We start from the raw sequence: 21570 nt of genomic DNA on the forward strand, positions 1-21570 counted from the left end.
AAAAAATCCGGAAAAATTTCCATGTAAGAAAGGCGCTATGATGCCGTGGCCTAGGTTTCTCACTGAAAATCCTCGTCCCCCGGCGGCACCTTTTTTTGAATTTTCTTCCTTTTCAACGGCGTTTTTTGGGGATTTCGGATTTTTTTCGAATTTTTTCGCAATAATATTCGGAAAATAGATAACTTTTAACACATTTTAATGCAATAAAAATTTTTGGTCGGAGTCCCCCTTTAATGTGTCTAGTGTGGCTGGTGGACAATATGCGGTAGTCGGGGTTTCTGTTTGACTGAAAAATTCGGCAGCCTCTATAGAGCTATAGCTAACCAGAATTTTTTTGCCCAACATATTCTACGATTCCAGATGTACGACTGGCTCTTCTACGCAATGGCAAAATCTGCGCTTGATCAATTCACCAGAAGCGCATCCATCGGACTTATTGCCCATGGTGTTCGTGTAAACTCTGTCAGTCCTGGATTCTTTTTGACTGGAATCAGCGATGCCATGGGGTTGCCAGAAGGAACTTTTGAAAAGGTTAGTGTTATAAAAATTCAAAGCTTTCTAGTAAATGTTATACTTTAGATGGTCGCGTTCTACGAGTCAAGAAAAGAATGCATTCCTTGTGGGAAAGCTACTCAACGGATCGATATTGCCAATATCATCGCATTCTTAGCAGATCGTAAACTCTCTTATTATATCATTGGACAATCAATTGTGGCTGATGGAGGGACCTCACTGGTCATGGGAATGCACATGACATGATGAGCATTTCGAACTCTCCTTGATAATTTTTAGTTTTTGGAATCCCCCCCCCCCTTCCCCCCCCTTCCTCAACAGTGTTTTGTGTATTCAGCACAATTACGACGACTAGAGACTATCTATACAATTGATATTGTTTCTTTATCACAGAAACCACGATTTCATTTTCCGTGTCACTAATCAGACAAGAGGGCAACGCCAACCTACTGCCTGTGTATAAATAGTGGAAAAGGTAGACCATTTTTCCTAGAACAACGGATTATTGTTTGAAATGAATCGTTTCGCAGGGAAAGTTGCTCTTGTTACAGGTTTGTTAGAATTATTCTAAAGTTTAACTTTTTTATTTTTTTTTAATTCAGGATCTTCTAATGGAATCGGTCGTGCTACAGGTATCCTCTTCGCACAGGAAGGTGCCAAGGTAACTATCACTGGAAGGAACACCAAACGACTCGAGGAGACCCGTCAAACAATTTTGAAGGCTGGAATTCCAGAAAGCCACGTTTTGGCGATTCCAGCAGATTTGGCAACCGAAGAAGGACAGGACAAGTTGATCAACGAGACTGTCAAAAAGTTTGGGCACCTCAATATTTTGGTGAACAATGCTGGAACAGCATTCTCAGACGCCGAAGGACGCATTGGGCTGGATCAACCCGTTTCGGATTTTGATAAGGTTATGCGCATTAATTTGAGAAGTGTTGTTACCTTGACCCAGAAGGCTAAGGATCACTTGATCAAAGCGAAAGGAGAAGTTGTAAATGTTTCTAGTATCGCTGGTGGACAACAAGCGGTAAGTTGGAGTGTGTGGTTTGTAGTTTCTTCATAGACAAGATAAAGTTCTTCAAATAGCTTTATCATGTAGATCTCGTCAAATTTCTATTATAATTAGTTCAGTTGGTCAAGAACAATCGCGTCTGAAAAGAGCTATGACTTGACCCGGTATTTGTCCGTTTCAGGATGTTTCTGCCCGTTTGCAAGTAATTTAACTTTCAGATGACTGGCGCTATGTACTACGCAATGACCAAATCCGCTCTTGATCAATTCACCAGAAGCACAGCCATTGATCTCATTGACCACGGAGTTCGTGTCAACTCTGTGAGCCCTGGAGTAGTTGTGACTGGAATCGGTGAGGCTATCGGGATGCCCGAAGGATCTTTCGAGAAGGTTTGGTTGGTCTGACACTGGGATCGTATGTAAAACTGTTACAGATGGCTGAATTTTTGGAGTCCAGAAAAGAATGCATTCCTTGCGGGAAAGCTGCTCAACCAATCGACATCGCAAATGTCATCGCATTCTTGGCAGACCGTAAACTCTCTTCGTATATCATTGGACAATCGATGGTGGCCGATGGAGGATCCTCGTTGATCATGGGAATGAATACAGTTGATATGAATAGCATTTTGACCTCTTCTTGATTCCAGTAAACATGCACAAACAATTTTAATCTTTTTTGAATAAATTGTTCCTGTCACAAATACCACATTTGTTAACATGTTGTTTGTACTGTTTCACGTCAAACTGAAAAAAAAGAGTTATCAGTAAAAGAGAGCGCAGAGAAACTACGAAGTATATAAAGAAAGTTGGCAGAGTGTTAAACTTACCAAAACTCAGTTTTTGTCTCTATATTCATACGAAAAACAATGACTCGCTTCGAAGGAAAAGTCGCTATTGTCACAGGTACTTACTTAAGATCAATTATCTCGGTTACTGTACCAGATATCAGAAAATGATGAGCTAACAAACTATTTAGTACATCCTGGAAAACAGTTTTTCAGTTGTTTCTTTTTTTTCACCTCTCACAGGAATTAAGATAATCAAGGCTGTTCAGGATCCTCCAGCGGAATCGGCCGCGCTACTGCTCTTCTTTTTGCCCAGGAAGGTGCCAAAGTGACCATCACGGGAAGAAACACCGAACGTCTCGAGGAAACCCGTCAACATATTCTGAAGTCTGGAATTCCAGAGGACCATGTTTTGTCAGTAGTTGCTGACCTGGTCAAAGACGAAGATCAGGACAAGCTGATCAACGAAACAATCTACACATTCGGCCATTTTGACATTCTAGTGAACAATGCTGGAACCGCATTTGTTGACTCTCACGGGCGTGTTGGGTTGGATCAGGACGTTTCGGATTATGATAAGGTTATGCAAATCAATCTGAGAAGTGTGGTGACATTGACACAGAAGGCCAAGGAGCATCTGATCAAGACCAGAGGAGAGATTGTGAATGTGTCGAGTGTGGCTGGTGGACATCAGGCGGTAAGTGTGTTACCAAAAGGCTTGAACTATTCCCGAAGTAAGCGGATTAAAATAAACTTGACAAACATACATAGAATCAACGAGTTTTTCGTCTGGGAAAACAAAGATTCAAATATGGAAATCACTGGTACAGTACCCAAAAACATTTTCAGATGCCCGACATGCTCTATTACGCAATGTCCAAATCCGCGCTCGACCAATTTACCAGAAGCACGTCTATCGCCCTAATTGCTCATGGCGTTCGTGTGAACTCTGTGAGCCCTGGAGCAGTTATTACTGGAATTGATGAAGCCATGGGAATGCCAGCAGGATCTTTCGAGAAGGTTGGTATGATATATTGTTACTGTGTCGGAGGGGAAGGGTATTTCTAATAGGGGTCGCATAGTTTGATGTCTCGTTCCATTTCCCCTCATTTTCTTTCAGATGGCCAAATTCTGGGAGTCCAAAAAAGAGTGTCTACCAAATGGACGTGTTGGTCAACCAGATGATATCGCTAATATCATCGCATTCCTGGCAGATCGTAAACTCTCATCGTACATCATCGGACAAACGATCGTTGCTGATGGTGGATCTTCGCTGGTTATGGGAATGCAGGCACATGATATGATGGAGATTTTGAAGCAACAATAATTGATATTGTGTGAACTTCTGCTTGTATTGTAATGCTTTATGTGTAAAAGGAATCAGATCAAAAAATATGTAACTCGGCTTGAAAATGAATGTTGAATACTTTGAGCTTGATAATGGCTCAATTGGTCTGAAAATTGGTAATTATAGGTTTTTCCGCGTGCTGAATCGAACTGCGTGCACCGAATTTTGCTACCATCTTATGTTTTCTCAGAACACTCCTTTAGGAGGTGGGTTCTATCTTCATGACGCGGACTGCACTGTATTAGTAAATTTCGGGAAATCCGATTCACTACCGTATGCTACACTTTGAGCTCAATTATCTCGGTTTCTGTAAGAGATATCGAAAAGATTCTAACTGATAAAATGTTTGCTATAAAATTGCCAACAATTAGTGATTTGCAAGTTTTAGATAACTTTTACAGGTATTGAGATAATTTTGCTAAACCGGTCAAAGTATGCTACGTGCGTTTCAGCATTGATCTTAAAATCATTGTCACGAATTTCCACTTCTCTAATTCTCCACTCTCTCCCTCTTTCCAGCTTCCTTGATTTTCTGCACCCAAAACGTCATAATTATCATTATTCTGTTTAGTATATAATGGGCGTTGTTTAACAACTCCTTATCAGTTCCTCCTTTCCGCACTCGACCATGAATCCAACTCTGACCATTGCTCTCTCCCTGCTCTCCCTATCCCATGCGGACCTTCTTTTCCCATTTTCCTTATCAGATGATGTGATAAGCTATCAGGCTCTGTTGGAAGCACCCAGTAGCAATAATTCATTTTGTCAAGATATTCAATTGAATTATTGTCAGGTAAAATATTTTTTAAATGTTTTTTAAGGAAAAAAAGTTGTTTCAGTATCAGTTTGGTCAAACTTTCGGACTCGATGACTCGGTTAGCTATAAAAATGGAACAATGATTTATAATGCAGTGAACGCTCTATTGAATTCTAACGTCACAGAGTTCCGGAAAATTTGCAAGTGAGTGAAAAATTTGTTCAGGAATTTTAGATTTGTCGGAAAGTTCAAGAATATACTGAGCAAAATTAGAGCTTCGCTTTTACAATTGACAATTTTATCGTAAAATTTCATTCTGATGAGATATGCCGTAGAAAGGGCCGAAAGACCAATGAAAAGAGGGTTGTGCCATTTTTGAGCGTCTTATCTCGTTTTATTGAATTTGTACAAAAAAGTTGTCAATTACGAAAGTGGAGCTCTGTTTTTGTTTAGTAAACTCTGAAAATTTCAGATGAATCGAATAATTGAATTGTTATAATTCTGGACCCATTTTTGATTTTTTGCTAATTTCCAGAGCCCGATCCAATTTCCATGCCTGTCTTGGACCGACTTATTATACGTGCCTGAACCTTCACAATCGAGTCAGTGATACCACATTTGAAAATGGTAAGTTATATTTTCTGGAATCAATTGAGAAAAAAATATACAACATTTCAGCTTTCGACTATGTCAGAACTTTCCGAGGACTCGAATGGCTCTGTGGAGGAGGTTACAAGGGTAGGTTGATTTCAGCTATGCGGTTGCCTACACTTTATGGTTTTAGAAGTCAGAAGTGTAAACCACTAAAACCTGAACAACCAAATAATAAAATCTGAAAAACATCCTTTCCAGATGTGATCCACGAGTTTGATTGTATCAAAACTGGAACATTCTCTGGCGTCTACCAATCATGTATCAACACTTTCAACCAAACCGTATTCCCCGACAGCAGTTTCTGCGGGTTAGTCATGTTTAGTAGTAGAGCGCATTCTCTATATTTTTATGTTTCAGATCTGTTCAAACTGCTGGTAACTGTTTGCATGATGCTTATGCTGAAGTTTGTGGACTCGATAATGTGAGTTTATTTCTTGAAATTAAAAAAATACATTTTTCGAAATTTTCAGGGTGGTCATTTTGCATGTGAAAACTTCCGTTTCAACTTCGACAACGCTTGCAAACAAATGAGATGTCAACTCAACTAGATTTTGAATTTTGTAAATAAAAAGTTTTGTATACTGTATACATTTTTTGTTTTGGTTTTCAGAAATTGAGAAATTGGAGAAAAAGTGGAAACGGTCTTTTCAAAATTTAAGAACTTTGGGCAGATGGCTAGAATCTACGTATTTTGAAATTTCAAAGTAACCGAATTTTCAAAGGCACGGTCGCCAATTTTTGATCTCTCAGAAGTCACAAAATTTTGTGTTTCTAGCTTCACCCGTTTCTCTTTCTCTCACTAATTGTCTTTTTGACCCCAAGGTCAATAAATCTGTCGGAGAAATGTCATCATGTCAAACACAGACACAAAAGGGCGGGGCTTGTATGAGAAAAAGTACATAAGAAAATATTTCGGAGAAGATTCTGGATATTTTTTACATCATTTTTCATATTTTTTGATATGACATTGAAAAAATGCAAAATTCCAGCAAAAACAATGCCCCGTTTTTCTGGAAAAACCGTCATTATAACTGGATCTTCAAATGGTATCGGGCGATCAGCAGCTCTAATTTTTGCTCAAGAAGGAGCAAATGTGACCATCACAGGAAGAAATTCCGATCGTCTCCAGGAGACAAAACAGCAAATTCTGAGATCTGGAATCCCAGAAATCGGAGTTAATTCTGTGGTGGCTGATGTGACGACTTCTGAAGGACAAGATGAATTGATAAAAACCACTTTGGAGAAATTCGGGAAAATTGATATACTGGTGAGTATACTATTTCATTTTCAAACGAAATAAACAATTTTGAACGGCCTTCACAATACTGTAAAATTCAGCTAAATGCAGGATACTGTGTGAACAATTTTTTTTTTAAATTTCAGGTCAACAACGCCGGTGCAGCACACTCGGACCCAACTGGGGCATTGGCTAGCGATCAGGGACTTGATGTGTATCATAAGAATATGGGATTGAATATTCAATCGGTGGTTGAGATGACCCGGAAAGTAAAACCATATTTGATTAAGAGCAAGGGAGAAATTGTCAATGTGTCGAGTATTGCAGGTGGACCTCATGCGGTAAGATTCAGAGACACAAAACAAAAATATCATTACAAATAACATTCACCTGATTCCGTATGTTGATTTGTATGTCGCGCCCCTTTTAACCCGCTCGAAGTTAACCGATTGAGCTGAAACCTGGACAACTTAGATCAGAAATGTGTCTAATTGGATGCCGGAATTGGATTCTTTTTTTGAAATTTTGATTTTGAAGTCTTCTGGAAACGCTCCTTGGTTTCACTACAGTGAAGGGTGGAGCAGAGCAAGAGGGGGACTTTTATACAAACCGAGACAAACGACCTCAACAGTATTATCTTTTCAGCAACCCGATTTCCCATACTACTCAATGGCCAAAGCGGCTCTTGATCAGTACACTCGAGCTGTGGCCATCGACCTGATTCAGTACGGAGTACGTGTAAACTCGGTGAGCCCTGGAGTCGTAGCAACTGGGTTCGCTGGTGCCATGGGATTGGAAGATCAAGCGTCAAAAAAAGTGAGTGACGGAAATCAGGCCTCCAAAATATTGAAGAAAATTCAGTTCTACGAATATTTGTCCAGCGAGAGAAAGGCGATACCGGCGATGGTTGCTGGGACTCCAGAGGATATTGCCTGGATCATTTTGTTTCTTGCTGATCGAAAAATGTCTTCATATATCATTGGACAATCGATAGTTGCCGATGGAGGAACTACACTGGTTCTGGGAATTGATTTTAAAGAAGCTATGCAATGATTTTTATTTTATTTAAACTCCATTTGATTAACTTGAGGTATACATAAAAATTCTATGTCGTGAATGTACTTTGATCTCAATATAAAAATTTTTCCATGCAATTTTTTATCTCTTACTGTAAGAGTCTCACAGAATCGATTAAGTAGTAAGTGCAAGTATGAGGGTTATGTTCTTGAAATGAAATCAATGAATTGAGCTGGAGTGAGCTGGTGGTGCATGTCCATGACCATGTCCGTGTTGACCGACCATAGAGACAGTGGTAGTGGATTTTGTATGAACATGAGATCTCTGAAAAAACCCAAATTTTTTTCCTCTCACTCCATTTTTTGTGGTTTACCTTCAATCTAAACATTCTGGAGACCCCACTACGAATGGTGGTATTCATGAAGAGGTAGATGAACGCTGGACATCCGTGTCCGAGTTGCCAGGAAATGTGTCCGATGACAATGACGAAATCGGCGACTGGGAAGAATTGCATGTAGACGTAGACCATGGCGGCGACAAAGTTGACCAAGCAGATGAGTGTGGATTGGAGGAAGATCTGAAGAAAAGAGATCAGAGGTTGGGAAGTAGTAAGCTCGTGAGCCTAATCTTTTGATGAGATCGTAAGATCGTTAATCATAATCTAGATCTTAAGATCGTTAATCATTTCTCAAACGATCCCAATTTGGAACGCTATTGTGAAGAACTGCCCCACCTTCTTACCACCCTCACAATTCCAAAAACTTCTTGAGATCTCGATTACCCGTTTCTGACTTGCCCCCATCCCTTTGATCTTGCCACTATCTCTCTTTTCCTTCCCCACATTAGGACTAACTCTTGCGGGTTAGTCCTTCGTAGCTTCGTTTTTTACCATTTTCTTCCCCCGGTTACCATCACTCCTTATTTCTCAAAATCCTTCGAATAAACGAAATAAATATATAATCTGAGTCTGAAAGCTCGTAAGTTCGAAGGTATTTTCTATTCAAAATAATCGCGCGAGCGTGAACGAGTAAAAAAATGCGTCTCTACAGCGCCTCTACAGGTTTGGAGACTCTCTACACGTTTTTTTACTTGTTCACTCGTGTGATTATTTTGAATAGACAATAGTGAAGCTCCTCAAAACCTCGTAATACTTATATACGTAACACAGAGACTCTAGACCATAAAAGACTTTAAAGTCAAAATCCTAGGACCAAATATCATCAAATATTATCAAATTAACTCAGATCTTGGCATTGTAAGGATTTCGCCTTCCGAACTAGGGGTTTTCAGAAAACCTCTGAAGAAGTTTAACCTGTCATCAAAGTTTTACCGCTTGCGCTACGCGATTGCTATGCTAGTCAATGCCAGCTTACCTGTGAATGAGATCTCTTATTAGTCGACTCCACCCTCTTCCTGAACTGCTTGGCAATAGCGGCACAAAAATATCCATAAAGCGCACATGTGGCAACCACGATGAACAAATTGTTCGCAGTATGTGGGTAGTTTTGGTACTCCAGGGTCTTGTCTGGAAACTATCTTATTTCCTAAGACCTTGATATACTTTTAGTACCTGCATAGATGAATGGGTCGAAGAACCAGGCTTGGTATTTCGAAGTGAAGAGGAGTGGGGGAGTGAGAAAGATGAAATAGAGTCCGTACGCGACTGGAATCATGAGAACCATGGTGGTTCGCGATCCGGAGAAGTATTTTTTAACCAAGGTTGGGAAGAGGATGTCTAGGACACGATTGAGCACAAGAATCAGACAAATCAGGCAGGCTGCGCACCAGAGACCGAGTCCCAGGGAGCCGGCGATGAAAATTGCATTTGGGTGGGAGCAGTAGACGGCTCCCTCGATTAGAAGGATTCCAGTGGTTACTGAGTTGACGCCTGGAATAGAATATAGAGATCTAAAAGTTGTGTTTCTAAAAATCATGAAAATTCTGAGATTCCTTAGAGCCGGAGGTACCGCGCTGCTGACCTTTGTGAACATCACACTTACCAATGGCACACAAATCGATGAAACCAAGCAAAAACATGATTTTGAAACACGAAAGACGTATATTCTCCTTCTGCATCATCACACAGAGACATGGAACATAGAGCATCATGATAATGGTTCCGTAGAGCAAATCGATGTATCCGAGGACCGGACGAGGTGTACCATCCTTCAGAGTGAACTCTTCAGGCGTCGCGTACTTTTCGCTGGAATGAAAAATGAGGTGTTTTAAGATTTTGGGGTTCCTAGGGTTCTTAGGGTTCTTACAAGGGAACCATGTTTAGCCTTCATCTCAGAATTTTTTCTAAACTTGCTCATTTATAGTTTCAAATACGGGCTTTCTTTTGATGTATTTGGTTTTCTGCACGAATTTCTAGAAGTCGAGTTATGGGCTGTTTAAGTGATTTCAGTACTATTTTCTCACTTTTGGAGTGAGTTTTTGAAAGGGTTAATGGGAGTTTTTTGGCATTGTTTGAGTGTCAATCGTAATTTTAAAGGTTTCTCTACAATCTGACAAAGTTTCCTCATTTTTCAAAAAAAAAAAGTTTTTGAAAAAATTTTTGCCATGGGTACCCCCCTTTGCGAAATTTTCAATTTTTCGAAAATTTTTTAAATGTGTTAAAATGAATCATAAACGCATAAAAATGATAAAATGAGTCTTTTCACAAAATTCTGTAGCCTATATCCGTTTTGAAATCCGAAATAAGTGATTTCTTCCAAAACTCCAATGAATCGTAGTCCTTCGAAAATCGCCCAATAGCACTCAAATATTGTGAAAACGTAGATTTACATACTTCTTGACTGATTTATAACAGTTCCGCAACCAATATGATCAAATAGGGGGATTTCGACTGACATTTTGAGTAGATAAGGCTTTTCAGCAGTGCTTCAAGAATTTTTCAGAAAATGTCTTTTTCGAGCTTTTTTCCTACTGAAATAATAGAGCAAACATAGATTTTCGAAAAGTTCAAAGCATTCCTCCAGCATCAAAGAAAAAAAAAGAAAAAAGAAAATGGACAGTGACGGAATCGAACTTGTGATTACTATTCATCCCCACTATCCTCGGCCACTGTTGCTCGTTTTTTCCACAGTGGAGAATGTATAGGAGAAAGGGGGGAAAGTGGAAGGGAAGGAGGAGACCAAAAAAACAGTATATTTTCAGATGGACTTTTCTCGGCTTCTAGAAATTTGTGCAGAAAACCGAATACACTACGAGAAAGCCCGTATTTGAAACTATATAAGAGCAAATTTAGAAAAAAAATCTGAGATGAAGGCTAAACATGGTTTCGATTTTGGTTAGGTTTCTTGGATTCTCAGATTCTCAGATTCTCAGATTCCTTGCATTCTTAGGATTCTAAGGGTTCTTAGGATTCTTAGGGCTTTTAGGATTCTTAGGATTCTTATGGGGTTTAGACTTAAAAAAGACCAACCTGCAATTGAAGTTATAGATCCTGTTGGCATCTCCACCGGCAGCAATCAACCACTCCATTGCTCAGACTCAGAATCTGCTCGTTTTCTGGCTCTATGCTCTTTATATATCTTCCTACCGTAACACTCGAAATAAAAAAGTGGGAGGATCGGATTAAGTCTGAAATCACATTTCTAGAACAATAATAGGTTTTTTTCTGTGAATTTTTTTCAATGAAAAATACGGATTATGACGGGTGGAGTAATCCCAATTTTTCACTACTACTACGCAGCTATTGAAATTTCGGGATTAAAATGCGTAAGCAATTGAATTTGATGAAATTTTGAATCAAAAAAGAAGAAAATGGGTATAGACGAATAATGGGAAAAGATTAGATGAAAATTTAACTTTTTGAACCCAAAGAATCTGAAAGAATGTGAGAAAAAAAAAGCAAGAAAAAGGAAAAATTATGAATCAGACAAAAATCGGAGGAAGTAAAAAATTTTCATTATGAAGTCTGAAAAATATTTCTTGTATTTTGGAAGGTATTTTTTGTAAAAAAAAAGACAACGATTCCTTTTCAAATTTTTTCTTCAATCCGTTGATCGCAAAAATCAGTAAATTAAATTTTCCGAATTTTTTTCAAGTACGTCAATGGGAAAGTGTCCCACGGTTTTGTCTTGGGTGATCAGGTAATTTCTCAGAACTTCAAAAATCAAAAATTTTCAGAAACTCCAAAAATTCGAAACTTCTAAAATCCAGTGTTCTGGAAAGTGATATAATCGCAAATTTCGAAATTTTAGAAAATCCCGTAAAATCCAGAATATCAGAAAATTCAAGAATTCCAAGCTTCCAGGAAACTAGAAAATCACAAGCTTGGGAATTCAAAAATGTTGAAAATCCAAAATTCGGTTCTGGAAATACATACATCATTCCAGGATATAAATTCAGAGAATTTCCAAAAGTTGATGTTTTAAAAATCAAGAAACTTAAAATTAATGTTTTAAAAATTCTATAATCTCGCTTAATTCTCAAAACTCCAAAACCTCAAATACCATCAAAATTCAAGAAAATCTAGAAAATTTCAAAAACTCAAAAGTTTTAAATCTTCCCAAATTCCAGAAAAAAAACTGATCCATTCTATTTTCCGTGATTTTCATTCTGCAATTTTCAAAAATCACAAAACTGCACAATTTTTCAGAAGTATCAAATCCTGATTTGATTTTCATAGAATTCTGCAGAACGGGAACCAGAAACTTTTATGTCACAATTTTCGAAAATTGGATTATCTGAAAAAATTTTGAAGACGTCACCAAACATGTTTTCTGATCTAACAAAATACAATAATAGGTTTTTTTGAACTGAAAAATTGGAATAACTTCACTGAAAATTTTCAGAAATTCAAACCGTCTTACTTGTAATTATATTCTCCGAGATTTTTGTTCAACAAAAAATACAGGAAGAATTTCCAGAAATCACAAAACTGGAAAATATCTTTATTTCGGAACTTTTAGATCCATATTCAGTTTTTATAGAACTGTTCACAACAAGAACAAACAACTTTTGTGTCACAACAAAAATTGGATGATCTGAAAAAAAATTCTGAAGGTGACGTCTAAAGATGTATTTTCCAGTTCACCAGGCTACAAAACAGAAATAATGGTTTTTTTCTAATCTAGAAATCCGACATTTTCTTTTTTATCTTTGAAAAAAAATGATTGGGAAAACATCTCAATTAAAATCTAAAGCATAAGAACTCGGTGTGAGAAAGTTCCTGGGAAAATTAATTTTTTATGTGAAAATCGAAAAAAAAGGAATCGGATTTTATCAATTTTCTCTCGTTTCATCAATGGCAAAAATCCCCACGGTTTCCTGTCTGAAAAAAAAAGAGTACTCTGTCTAGTTTCCTAGATGATTATTGAAATGTTTCAGACAGTAGATCCTAGATGATTATTGAAATGTTTCAGACACTTGGGTCTAAGGTAACGGGTCAAAAACGCGTCTCAAATAACTTTTAGGCCAGAAGAAACTTAATAATTTCAAAGTTGGATTTCACCTATTTTTTCTAATCAACGAGTTGCAACGCTTGATTTTTTCGCCCAATCTTTAAAAGTTTGATCCTCAGCCAACCAATTCAGAAGCGATTTTTTTTCTAAAATATCACGTTTACTGGGGCGCGATTTCTGACCCGCTGTCTTGGACCCCAGTGTAGAGGAGACAATAGGCTTTTTGAAATTCTGAAATTCGGAAAATCACGTGATTCTAGAAATACAGACGATTCAAGATATCTGGAAAATATGAATCAATCTGGAAAATAGAGTTTTTGTATTATTGCATAAAAAGACTGCGAATTTTAAGTGTCATCCCATATATTCATTTCAAGTACCATTTATTTAATGTTGCGCCTTTTTAGAAATTTCTGTTATCTCTAGCAAAACTGTCACAGGCTACAAATGCTTATTATACTGAAAATAGACAGGAAATTCTTCAACAACTGTATCAATAAACAACTGGAAAGTTGGTTGGTGATGTTTGACTTCGTGTAGTCGGCACCACTTTTTTGTTGAGGAGCACGTTGCACACAACGAACGATTCAATCACAAGTCCCAGCTGTTTGCAAAGCGATCCTAGAGGTCCGACGGTTTTCGTGTTAATGTCGGGCCATTGGGCGGTGAGAAAAACTGGGAAGAAATCGAATGCAAAAATAATGAAAGAATCGAGTAGGGAGATCCAGGTTGCCTGAAGAATGGGCAATTTGAGAATAAAGGAAAAGAGGAGCCTGAAACACTTACTCTTGAAATAGCCTTATTTTTGGCTCCCTTCTTACAGTTGTTCCAGATGAATAGTCGGAAGAAAAGTATGATGGATAATGTGCCAATTAGAACGTACATGATCTGAAAATATTTTGTTTCAGAATGTTGTTCATATAACCCCCTCGGAGAGTTTAGTTGTGAGCCCACCGTTAAAGCTACGGTAGTGGAGGTTGCGGCTCGCGCGACAATATCAATTTCTCCTGTTGTCGCGCTAGCCGCTTACTTTAAAAAAACGAGTAAGCAGCGCGCGCGACCGCAACAATCTTCTATCGTCGCGCCAGCCGCTCATTCAACAGGGAGTAAGCGACGCGCGCGACAGGAAAAAATCGGCTCTATCGAAGATGGATCCTTTCCGAAAAGGAGGGTCAATTCAGGAAAGATGGGTCCTTTCGGGAATGATGGGTTCTTTCAGAAAAGATGGGTCCTTTGAATTTTTACATCTGTAATCGTTTTCTACTGCATTTGAGAAGACATGTAAATAAAAAAAACACGAAAAAAATAAGTGGCTAAAAATCTTTAAAATTCAAAATGTTAATAAAAATCGAAGTAGAAAACGATTACCTGTGTAAAAATTCAAAGGATTCATCTTTTCTGAAATTACCCATCTTTGCAGAAAGGACCCATCTTTTCTCAAAGGTCCCATTTTTTTCCGAAAAGACCCATCTTTGCTGAAAGGGCCCATCGTTTCGGAAAGGAACCATTTTTGCCGATAGAGCCAAAAAATCTTTGCTGAGCGCAGAAGGGGGTCCTGCTGAGAGTGACTAGCTGAGTTTCAGAGATTTTTCGGGGTCATTTTAGGCTTATTTTAGGCAGTTTAAATTCATTTTCAGCTTATTTCAGATTATGTTGAGCTTATATTTGGCCGATTCCGGCGCCTTTTAGCATCGATTTTCTATCATTTTTTAAAAATTCAAACTCCTGCCCCTCCCTTTGTCTTTAATATTCCACCACTAACCTGCTGATACCATTTCCAATAGTTGTGGTAGCATGTTTCAATTGCACATCGGAACGTATTGCAATCTAATGGAATGTCAATTTCGAAGCTACAATACACGAATAGAATGTAATTCTCAAAAAGCGCATAGGAAAAAATAAACAGGAATACTCCGGAAAGCGGAAATTTCGATCGATTATTGTGATAGAAAATTGGCGTACAAGTTGCTAGAACTCGATCCAACCCAATAGAAAATACGAGCCAGCATCGGATAGTACCGAGCTGAAAATTCGGCCAGGCAACGTAAAATGGAAAGTTTTTGATATAATTTTGATCAGTTTCATATGTGTGCAACATATAGTAAAGATAAATCGATACTAAAAAAATTTGAATAATTGTATAGCTTTTTTTATTAGGTTGGCGGGAAAGTCTTTGTCACTTTTTCAATAGTTTATTTCTCAAAGAAAAAATAACCGAATAATTAATTATATTGTCCATCATTATCAACAACATGTCTCCAACGTTCCCTCAATTTATGGATTCCATTGCGGTAGAATCCAGCCGGGCGTGAGGCAAAGTATTGTTTGAGTGCCGCTTCGACCGCTCCACGGGAATTGAAGCTTCTTCCTTCGAAGGCACGTGTCATATCGCCAAATAACCAATAGTCGGAAGGAGCAAGATCAGGAGAATACGGGGGGTGAGGGAGAACATTCCATCCATATCCCATCAGCTCCTGCTTCACTTGTTTCGAAACATGTGGGCGAGCGTTATCATGTTGATAGTACACTTTCTTGTCTTTCAGGGCCGAACGGTCGACTGCTTTCTTGAGGTTTCGTAGTTGAGTAGTGTAGAGGTCTCCAGTTATTGTTTTGCCCTCGGGCAGAAGTTCCAGTAGATGGGGCCGTCCACTCCCCACCACACAGAGAGCATAACTTTTTTCGGATGAAGGTCGGGTTTGGGGACATCCTGTGGGCTCTCTCCTTCTCCAACCCACTGGGATTTCCTGTGGTGATTATCGTAGAAGACCCACTTCTCATCTCCGGTTATTAGCCGGTCCAGCCATCGATCGCCCGCGTGGAGAGTGAGAAGAGTAATCGAATCGTCGACTCGGCGGTCAAGGTTGGCTTGAGTCAGGTGATGAGGTATGAATCGACCAAAAAGTTTTCTCATTCCAAGAGACTTCAAACCTTCAAGGACTGTGCTATGGTGAACTCCGAATGTGACAGCTAGTTCACGGCTAGATTGAAATGGATCCGATTGCAATGCGTGCTTCAGCTTGTCCAAATCCAACTCACGGGGTCACCCAGAGCGATCCTTTTCATCGAGCGAGAAGTCATCTTTTTCGAAACGATGGAACCAATTGCGAATAGTATTGTAGTGAGGGGCATGTGTGTTGTACACATTCTTCAAGAAAGTTTCCGAATCCTTCATCGTGGTGTGAGATAGGAAGAGGTAAATCAAAACATGTCTGATGTGAATAGCAGTGGGAACAAACATATCGTTTCAATTACAGATGAGGAGCAGGGAAGGAGATGGGGACTTGTTTATATGGAAGGTTCTTATCACCTTGTTATTCACTAGAGTCGATATCATACACAGCCTCCATATACGAGAACAGTGATTAAACAAACAGAGTGACAAAGACTTTCCCGCCAACCTAATAGAACTCACAGTTTGATGATTGAAAGAAATCAACAACAAATCGATAGTAGATGAGTGTCAAATCCATCTTTTTCTGAGCATTTTTCTTTCCACTGTTCGTATAAATTAGATAAATATTAAACATAACATTTACCAAAGCAAGGAAAAATGAAGAAATCGTTACTATGAAAATTGCAGTTGACACCATTTTTCAGAAACGATGACGAAAGGAAACGCAGAATGTGCCACTGACTAACATCTCTTGTTATTCTTTTTACACTCTGATGAGTTCATTTCCTGCATGAAGACAAGAAAAAAGAAAACTATAAACAACTAATGATTATGGCTGAAACAATCAGTGCATATGCTAATGTGATCACATTTTTTCTTAAAGGGGATATGGGGCGACTTTGTGTTTCTGTAGGAGGATAAAGATTGAAGTTAAGGAGAGATGAATCAGAGCTGAATGTAAATTAAATGTGATGTTAGCATTCGGTAAAAACTTTAATGGGGGAGGGGCAGGAAAATTTTCGGGGTTTCACAAAAAAAATTAGGTGAGTGTGTTCACGCAGTGTAACTACCGTTCAGCTTTCATACAGTACCGTTCAATGAAATATACGAAAATTCCTTTTTCAATAGAACTTTGACCATTTTGACCATTTTCAGGAGTCTGAAGGTCGGCTGTCAAATTTCTGATCACTTTGAAAATTTTGAAGGGTGTAAAACAGACCAAATTTTAAAATTTTGCATTCACAGAACTTTTGGAGGTTCCTTGTTTTACAGTTATTTGCCGATTTCTTGAAGACAATCTTGTTTCGTTTTTGTGCTAAAACGTAAAGAAATGTGTCTTTCAGAAATCGAAAAATAGCTAAAAAAAACTAGGAATTTCTGAAAAATACGGAAAAAGCAAAGTTTTCGATCTAATTCTGCTTTATAGCCTTCAATGTTTTCAAAGTGATCGGACACTTGACAGCCACCATGCACTTATGAAAATGGTCGAAATTGGGAAAAAAATCATACGAAAAAATCGTTTTTGAATATCTTACTGACCAGTACTGAATGAGAAAAATTTCATAAAGTGTATTGATTCTCATGCCCCTTTTATTTCAATCTTGTTTAAAATTGTCTGTGAAATGAATATTCTAAAAACGAATGCAGAAATTAGAAATTCAACATCCATCACTTGGTTTCACTTGTACAACAGATATTGAATTCGCATTTCTTGCAGTTTGATTCCACTTCAATGTTCTCACCACCAAATACCCTTCCAAAGAGTATCCACTCATTTTAGTGAACGAAAATATGGGTCCGACATCATCAAAGCCCACAGTTGGGAACTTTGTTAGAACTATTGGTGGAATCACATCGAAAACGAAAATTATCGAAATATCGAATAATGCTAGGCGATTTGCCTGAAATCACATTATATTTATTTTGCTAACAGCAAGCTGGTGCGCCTTCGGCGCTATTCAATTTAGTTTTTTACTGGTTCGTGGTTCTGCTCCTCAATTATTCTTAAAGGATCACGTAAATCTATATTCATTTTTCAAGCTTTTCAAAAGTCGACAGAGTGACACCGGGACCAACAGACGCATCTAGCGTTTTATATATGAAGAAGATATTTTCAAAAACCTACTTTCGTTAAATCTTTGTTTTCTGCAACGTTTGAGCACTTGTTCCAGATGAAAATTTTGACGATGAGCATCAGAGATAAAAGCGCTATCACGCCATGAATTATCTGAAAATCCGAATCAACTACAGGACTACCACAAGGCTTACCATTTCATAGGATAAAAAGTAGGTCAAATGACAGTTGTTACCAATGCAGTCTAATGTAACACAACCTTTAGGAATATTCAGTTTGTAATCACATATCACCCAAAAAACCAGGTTATCGACACCACAATAACTGAATACGCCTAGAGCGATGGCTACATTTGAAATTTTATTTCTATGATTATGATACGAAATTGGTGAAAAAACCGCGAAAATTCGATCCAACGTAATTACAGCTGCTAGGAGACCCCGGATACTGAGAAGATTTACCACTGGCCATGTGATATAGAATATGGTATATAAATATGGGTCTTGGATATTGAAAAATTTCAAGTAAGTAGTTGACAATGTGAGGAGGTCTAAAATATTTTCATTTTAAATGAAATTCAGGATCAATAACATTTCCAAAACTGAGCAAAAATTGAGAAAGAATCGGACATAAAACAGTGTTAAGCCGGAAGACTTTTTCAGTTTTTTGGATCTAAAAGTGGATTAATTAAATTTATTTATTCCATATTTCATCAAATGACTAACATGAAAAGATTGTACAGTAGATAGGAATGAATTAATAAAGATACGAAAGCTAGGAGGACAGATATCGAGGAATTGAAAATAGGCAGCCAAGACATAAGTTTTTTTTTGGTTCGAAAATTTCACATCTAACCAGAAAATGAAAATTTCACATCTAGTCAGAAGAAAACAAACGGAGAAAAAAATGTTTAATTAATGGAACACAAATTATAAAGCAGCACATTTACAAAAAATTATAAAGCCAACGGTGTAGCTGGAACGACTTTTGATGTTTTTCGATTTTTTGCGAGCCTGTGTTTGAGGTTTCTGAAAACAAAAAAAAAATCAAATTCCATTTGCCGTGTCTTCAATATTACCTTGAGCCCAATCCTTCTCAAAACTCCATTTTTCAATGTTTTATTGAATTTACAGTAAATCAAAACTGGAGAACAAGTTGGTACATAAAAGTGCCGAGCAGTATCATCCAATACGGTATCACTATGTAGTTCAAAATTACGTAAATTATTGCAGCTGACATGTTTACGGCACAAATCATCGCGGATTGGAAGAATATTTGAGTGCTGGCGTTTTGAGATTGTGATTGCGTCCCTGTAGCTTTCAATTTTGAGCATAGGGCACAGCAAAAAACCGAGGTGGTGAGACATAAAAGAAAGTCTTACCGATGTTCTTCCTTAAGCCTAACTAGGGAACTATCTGGAGTCCTCTCCAAGTTACACTTCATGACCTATATCATTAAAAAGCCCATAAAAGTCTGATTCGGAATATGGTTTCTGTTTTTGCGAAACGGCGGGGAGTTGCGAGAAAATTAGGTCACAACACAATTTAGTGCTAGTTAAACCTGTTGACTTTTCATTGAAAATCGACGTGATTGAAAATCGAACATATTCCGAATTCATTGAAAATCGAACATATTCCAAATCAGATTTTATGGGATTTCTAATGATATAGGTCATGAAGTGTAACTCGGGGGCGACTCCAGATAGTTCGCTAGTAAGAGTTTACCTTGAAAAATGTAAACACCGATCACACTGTAGAATACCTCACCTCGGTCTCCTTGTCTTTAAAAATCATGGGATCAAAAACCGAGCATGATATTCCGATGTGAAACAAACTGGAGTGTTGAAAAACACAAAGTAAAATCCATACAAAACTGGAACTGTCAAAATTAGAAACGTACGGTTTCCTCCAAAAACAAAAGAACCAAGGTTGCGAAGAATAAGGTCTAACAATCTGTTGGTCACCAGGATTACAGCAATCACGCAAGAACCACTCCATAGACCCATTTCTGCCATTCCAACAATGTAGATTAAATTCGGATAGGTACAGTATACGGCACCCTGGTATGCGAGCCATCCGGTGATGAGGCAACTGCAGAGAACTGATACAATATCCACAATTGCTAATAGAGTCATTATTTTATAACATGACATGCCGAACTGCTCTTTTTCCAGCATGACATCAAGCATAGGAAAGTAGAGGACTTCAATGATAACTCCCCATACACCTTTTTAGTGAGGCCTAGGATTGGCCGCGGGACACTGTTTTTTTGAAACCAGTTTTCAGGACCATGAGCACTACAGTTATATAACGGAATGGATGATATGGAACCATACTTGATGATTTGATTCATTTTAATTTATTTCAGAAGCAGGGGAACAAAAAAATATTATTCAGTTGGGTGGCAAATTAATAACAAGAATAACGGAAATGTATTTTCGACTTGAAAATGCGAATTTTTCCAGAAACGATTTGATTCGTGAGAAAAACTTGGACTTTTTAAAGACTCTTTTAAATCTCCGGTCCACGATGATTCCCAAAAAGCACAACTTTTCTCCGATAGTTTCTCCAAAGTTTTCACTTCTGATGATGGCTTCACACCAACTTTCCCTAATCGCACAAACTCTATCATAAATAATCCGGATTTCAACCCATGCCTACTCGAGCTAATCCTTTCCAAATTAGCGCCTAAAGTCAACACGACCCCTGACGAGCTTCCAGCACTTTTCCTCAAAAAAACTTGCACAGCTATATCTATTCCTCTTTCCATCATCTTCCGAGAATCTTATCGTACTGCATGGGTACCAACGAGTTGGAAAACAGCTATAGTTAGACCTCTCCATAAAAAAGGAGTCAAGACTGACCCAAATAACTATAGACCAATATCACTAACTTCTTCTGTCGGCAAACTGATGGAAAAAATTGTCCACAAACACCTTATCTCTTTCTTGAATGACAACAACCTTCTGACTAACTCCCAATTTGGATTCCGCTCCAACCGTGGAACAGAATCCCAGCTTCTTTCTTACCAAGCAAGTTTACTCAATAATTATGCGTCTAAAACTACAACGCACAGTGTTTACATTGACTTTAAAAAAGCCTTTGATACTGTATCATTCAAAAAACTTTTGCTTAAACTAAAATCTTACGGGATTGTCTTTGAAATGCACAACTGGCTTTGCTCTTTTCTTACCAACAGAACTCAAACCATTGTTGTGAATGGTAAATTCTCCAAAGAAACAGAAGTTCTCTCGGGCGTTCCTCAAGGATCAGTTCTTGGACCACTTTTGTTTCTTATTTTCATTAACGATATAGGTGATAACTTCTCTTCAAATTTTCTTCTCTATGCCGATGACTTGAAACTTTTCTCTACTGACCCCACTAACATTGAAAGCGATCTTGACAAACTAGAAGACTGGTGTGACAAATGGCAGATGAGTGTTGCACCCACTAAATGTGAATCCATCTCTTTCTCTCACAAAAAACGGCTGAACACTATTAACAACCAGTTTTCCATTAATGACGAGAGACTTCCAACGGTTAAGATGATTCGTGATTTGGGAGTTATTCTCAATTCTTCGTTGACCTTCTCTGACCACCTCGGTACCACACTTCGGAAAGCACATCAAAGAATCAACATTTTCTTTAACATCCTCCGCCGGTGTACAATGGATATTTTTGTAAAATGCTTCATTATTTACATCCGCCCTATTCTTGAGTATGGTACAATTGTTTTCTCTCCCGTCATCAAGGAGCAAATCAGGCTCCTGGAAAGCGTCCAAAAATCTTTCCTCTATAGATGCTACAAAAAATTTAACTATCCCTATGTATCTTATTTCAATTGTCTCCGTGAGTATAACTTAGAATC

The 21570-nt window shown here is 38.1% G+C and overlaps 8 protein-coding genes across 8 annotated transcripts in view; 5 read left to right on the forward strand and 3 right to left on the reverse strand.

Annotated features, from left to right (window-relative positions):
* The window catches only part of Cbr-dhs-15, a gene marked incomplete at both ends in the record, with an annotated part of 3589 nt that extends 2830 nt beyond the window's left edge, over window positions 1–759 (forward strand). Inside the window, 2 exons of the mRNA XM_002647236.1 lie at window positions 361–531; window positions 580–759. Of these exons, the coding sequence (XP_002647282.1) occupies window positions 361–531; window positions 580–759 (351 nt within the window). The remainder of the gene's footprint in view (window positions 1–360; window positions 532–579) is intronic.
* A 268-nt stretch (window positions 760–1027) lies between these two features.
* On the forward strand, window positions 1028–2168 carry CBG06323 (the record flags this gene model as incomplete). The annotated part of the gene is made up of 4 exons (XM_002647237.1): window positions 1028–1064; window positions 1116–1543; window positions 1747–1917; window positions 1962–2168. 4 exons carry the CDS (start codon window positions 1028–1030, stop codon window positions 2166–2168), a joined length of 843 nt encoding a protein of 280 aa, XP_002647283.1.
* CBG27342 lies at window positions 1678–2691 on the reverse strand (the record flags this gene model as incomplete). Its single annotated transcript, XM_045237115.1, has 2 exons — window positions 1678–2013; window positions 2662–2691. The coding sequence occupies 2 exons, from the start codon at window positions 2689–2691 to the stop codon at window positions 1678–1680; spliced, it is 366 nt and encodes a 121-aa protein (XP_045098540.1).
* Window positions 2692–3161: 470 nt separating this feature from the next.
* Window positions 3162–3639, forward strand: CBG06324 (the record flags this gene model as incomplete). The annotated part of the gene is made up of 2 exons (XM_002647238.2): window positions 3162–3332; window positions 3433–3639. 2 exons carry the CDS (start codon window positions 3162–3164, stop codon window positions 3637–3639), a joined length of 378 nt encoding a protein of 125 aa, XP_002647284.2.
* Window positions 3640–4288: 649 nt separating this feature from the next.
* CBG06325 lies at window positions 4289–5619 on the forward strand (the record flags this gene model as incomplete). The annotated part of the gene is made up of 7 exons (XM_045237116.1): window positions 4289–4453; window positions 4500–4603; window positions 4953–5044; window positions 5096–5155; window positions 5270–5378; window positions 5429–5492; window positions 5542–5619. The coding sequence occupies 7 exons, from the start codon at window positions 4289–4291 to the stop codon at window positions 5617–5619; spliced, it is 672 nt and encodes a 223-aa protein (XP_045093185.1).
* Window positions 5620–6977: 1358 nt separating this feature from the next.
* CBG06326 lies at window positions 6978–7361 on the forward strand (the record flags this gene model as incomplete). Its single annotated transcript, XM_002647240.2, has 1 exon — window positions 6978–7361. The coding sequence occupies one exon, from the start codon at window positions 6978–6980 to the stop codon at window positions 7359–7361; it is 384 nt and encodes a 127-aa protein (XP_002647286.2).
* A 183-nt stretch (window positions 7362–7544) lies between these two features.
* Cbr-srt-41 lies at window positions 7545–10811 on the reverse strand (the record flags this gene model as incomplete). The annotated part of the gene is made up of 6 exons (XM_045237117.1): window positions 7545–7649; window positions 7699–7947; window positions 8699–8850; window positions 8896–9213; window positions 9326–9528; window positions 10753–10811. 6 exons carry the CDS (start codon window positions 10809–10811, stop codon window positions 7545–7547), a joined length of 1086 nt encoding a protein of 361 aa, XP_045093186.1.
* Window positions 10812–13229: 2418 nt separating this feature from the next.
* On the reverse strand, window positions 13230–19837 carry CBG06328 (the record flags this gene model as incomplete). Its single annotated transcript, XM_002647242.1, has 5 exons — window positions 13230–13469; window positions 13523–13624; window positions 17372–17530; window positions 17898–18049; window positions 19603–19837. The coding sequence occupies 5 exons, from the start codon at window positions 19835–19837 to the stop codon at window positions 13230–13232; spliced, it is 888 nt and encodes a 295-aa protein (XP_002647288.1).
* Window positions 19838–21570: the final 1733 nt, after the last annotated feature.

Source organism: Caenorhabditis briggsae (genome assembly GCF_000004555.2).
Source record: "Caenorhabditis briggsae complete genome, chrV, whole genome shotgun sequence".
Lineage (NCBI taxonomy): Eukaryota > Metazoa > Nematoda > Chromadorea > Rhabditida > Rhabditidae > Caenorhabditis > Caenorhabditis briggsae.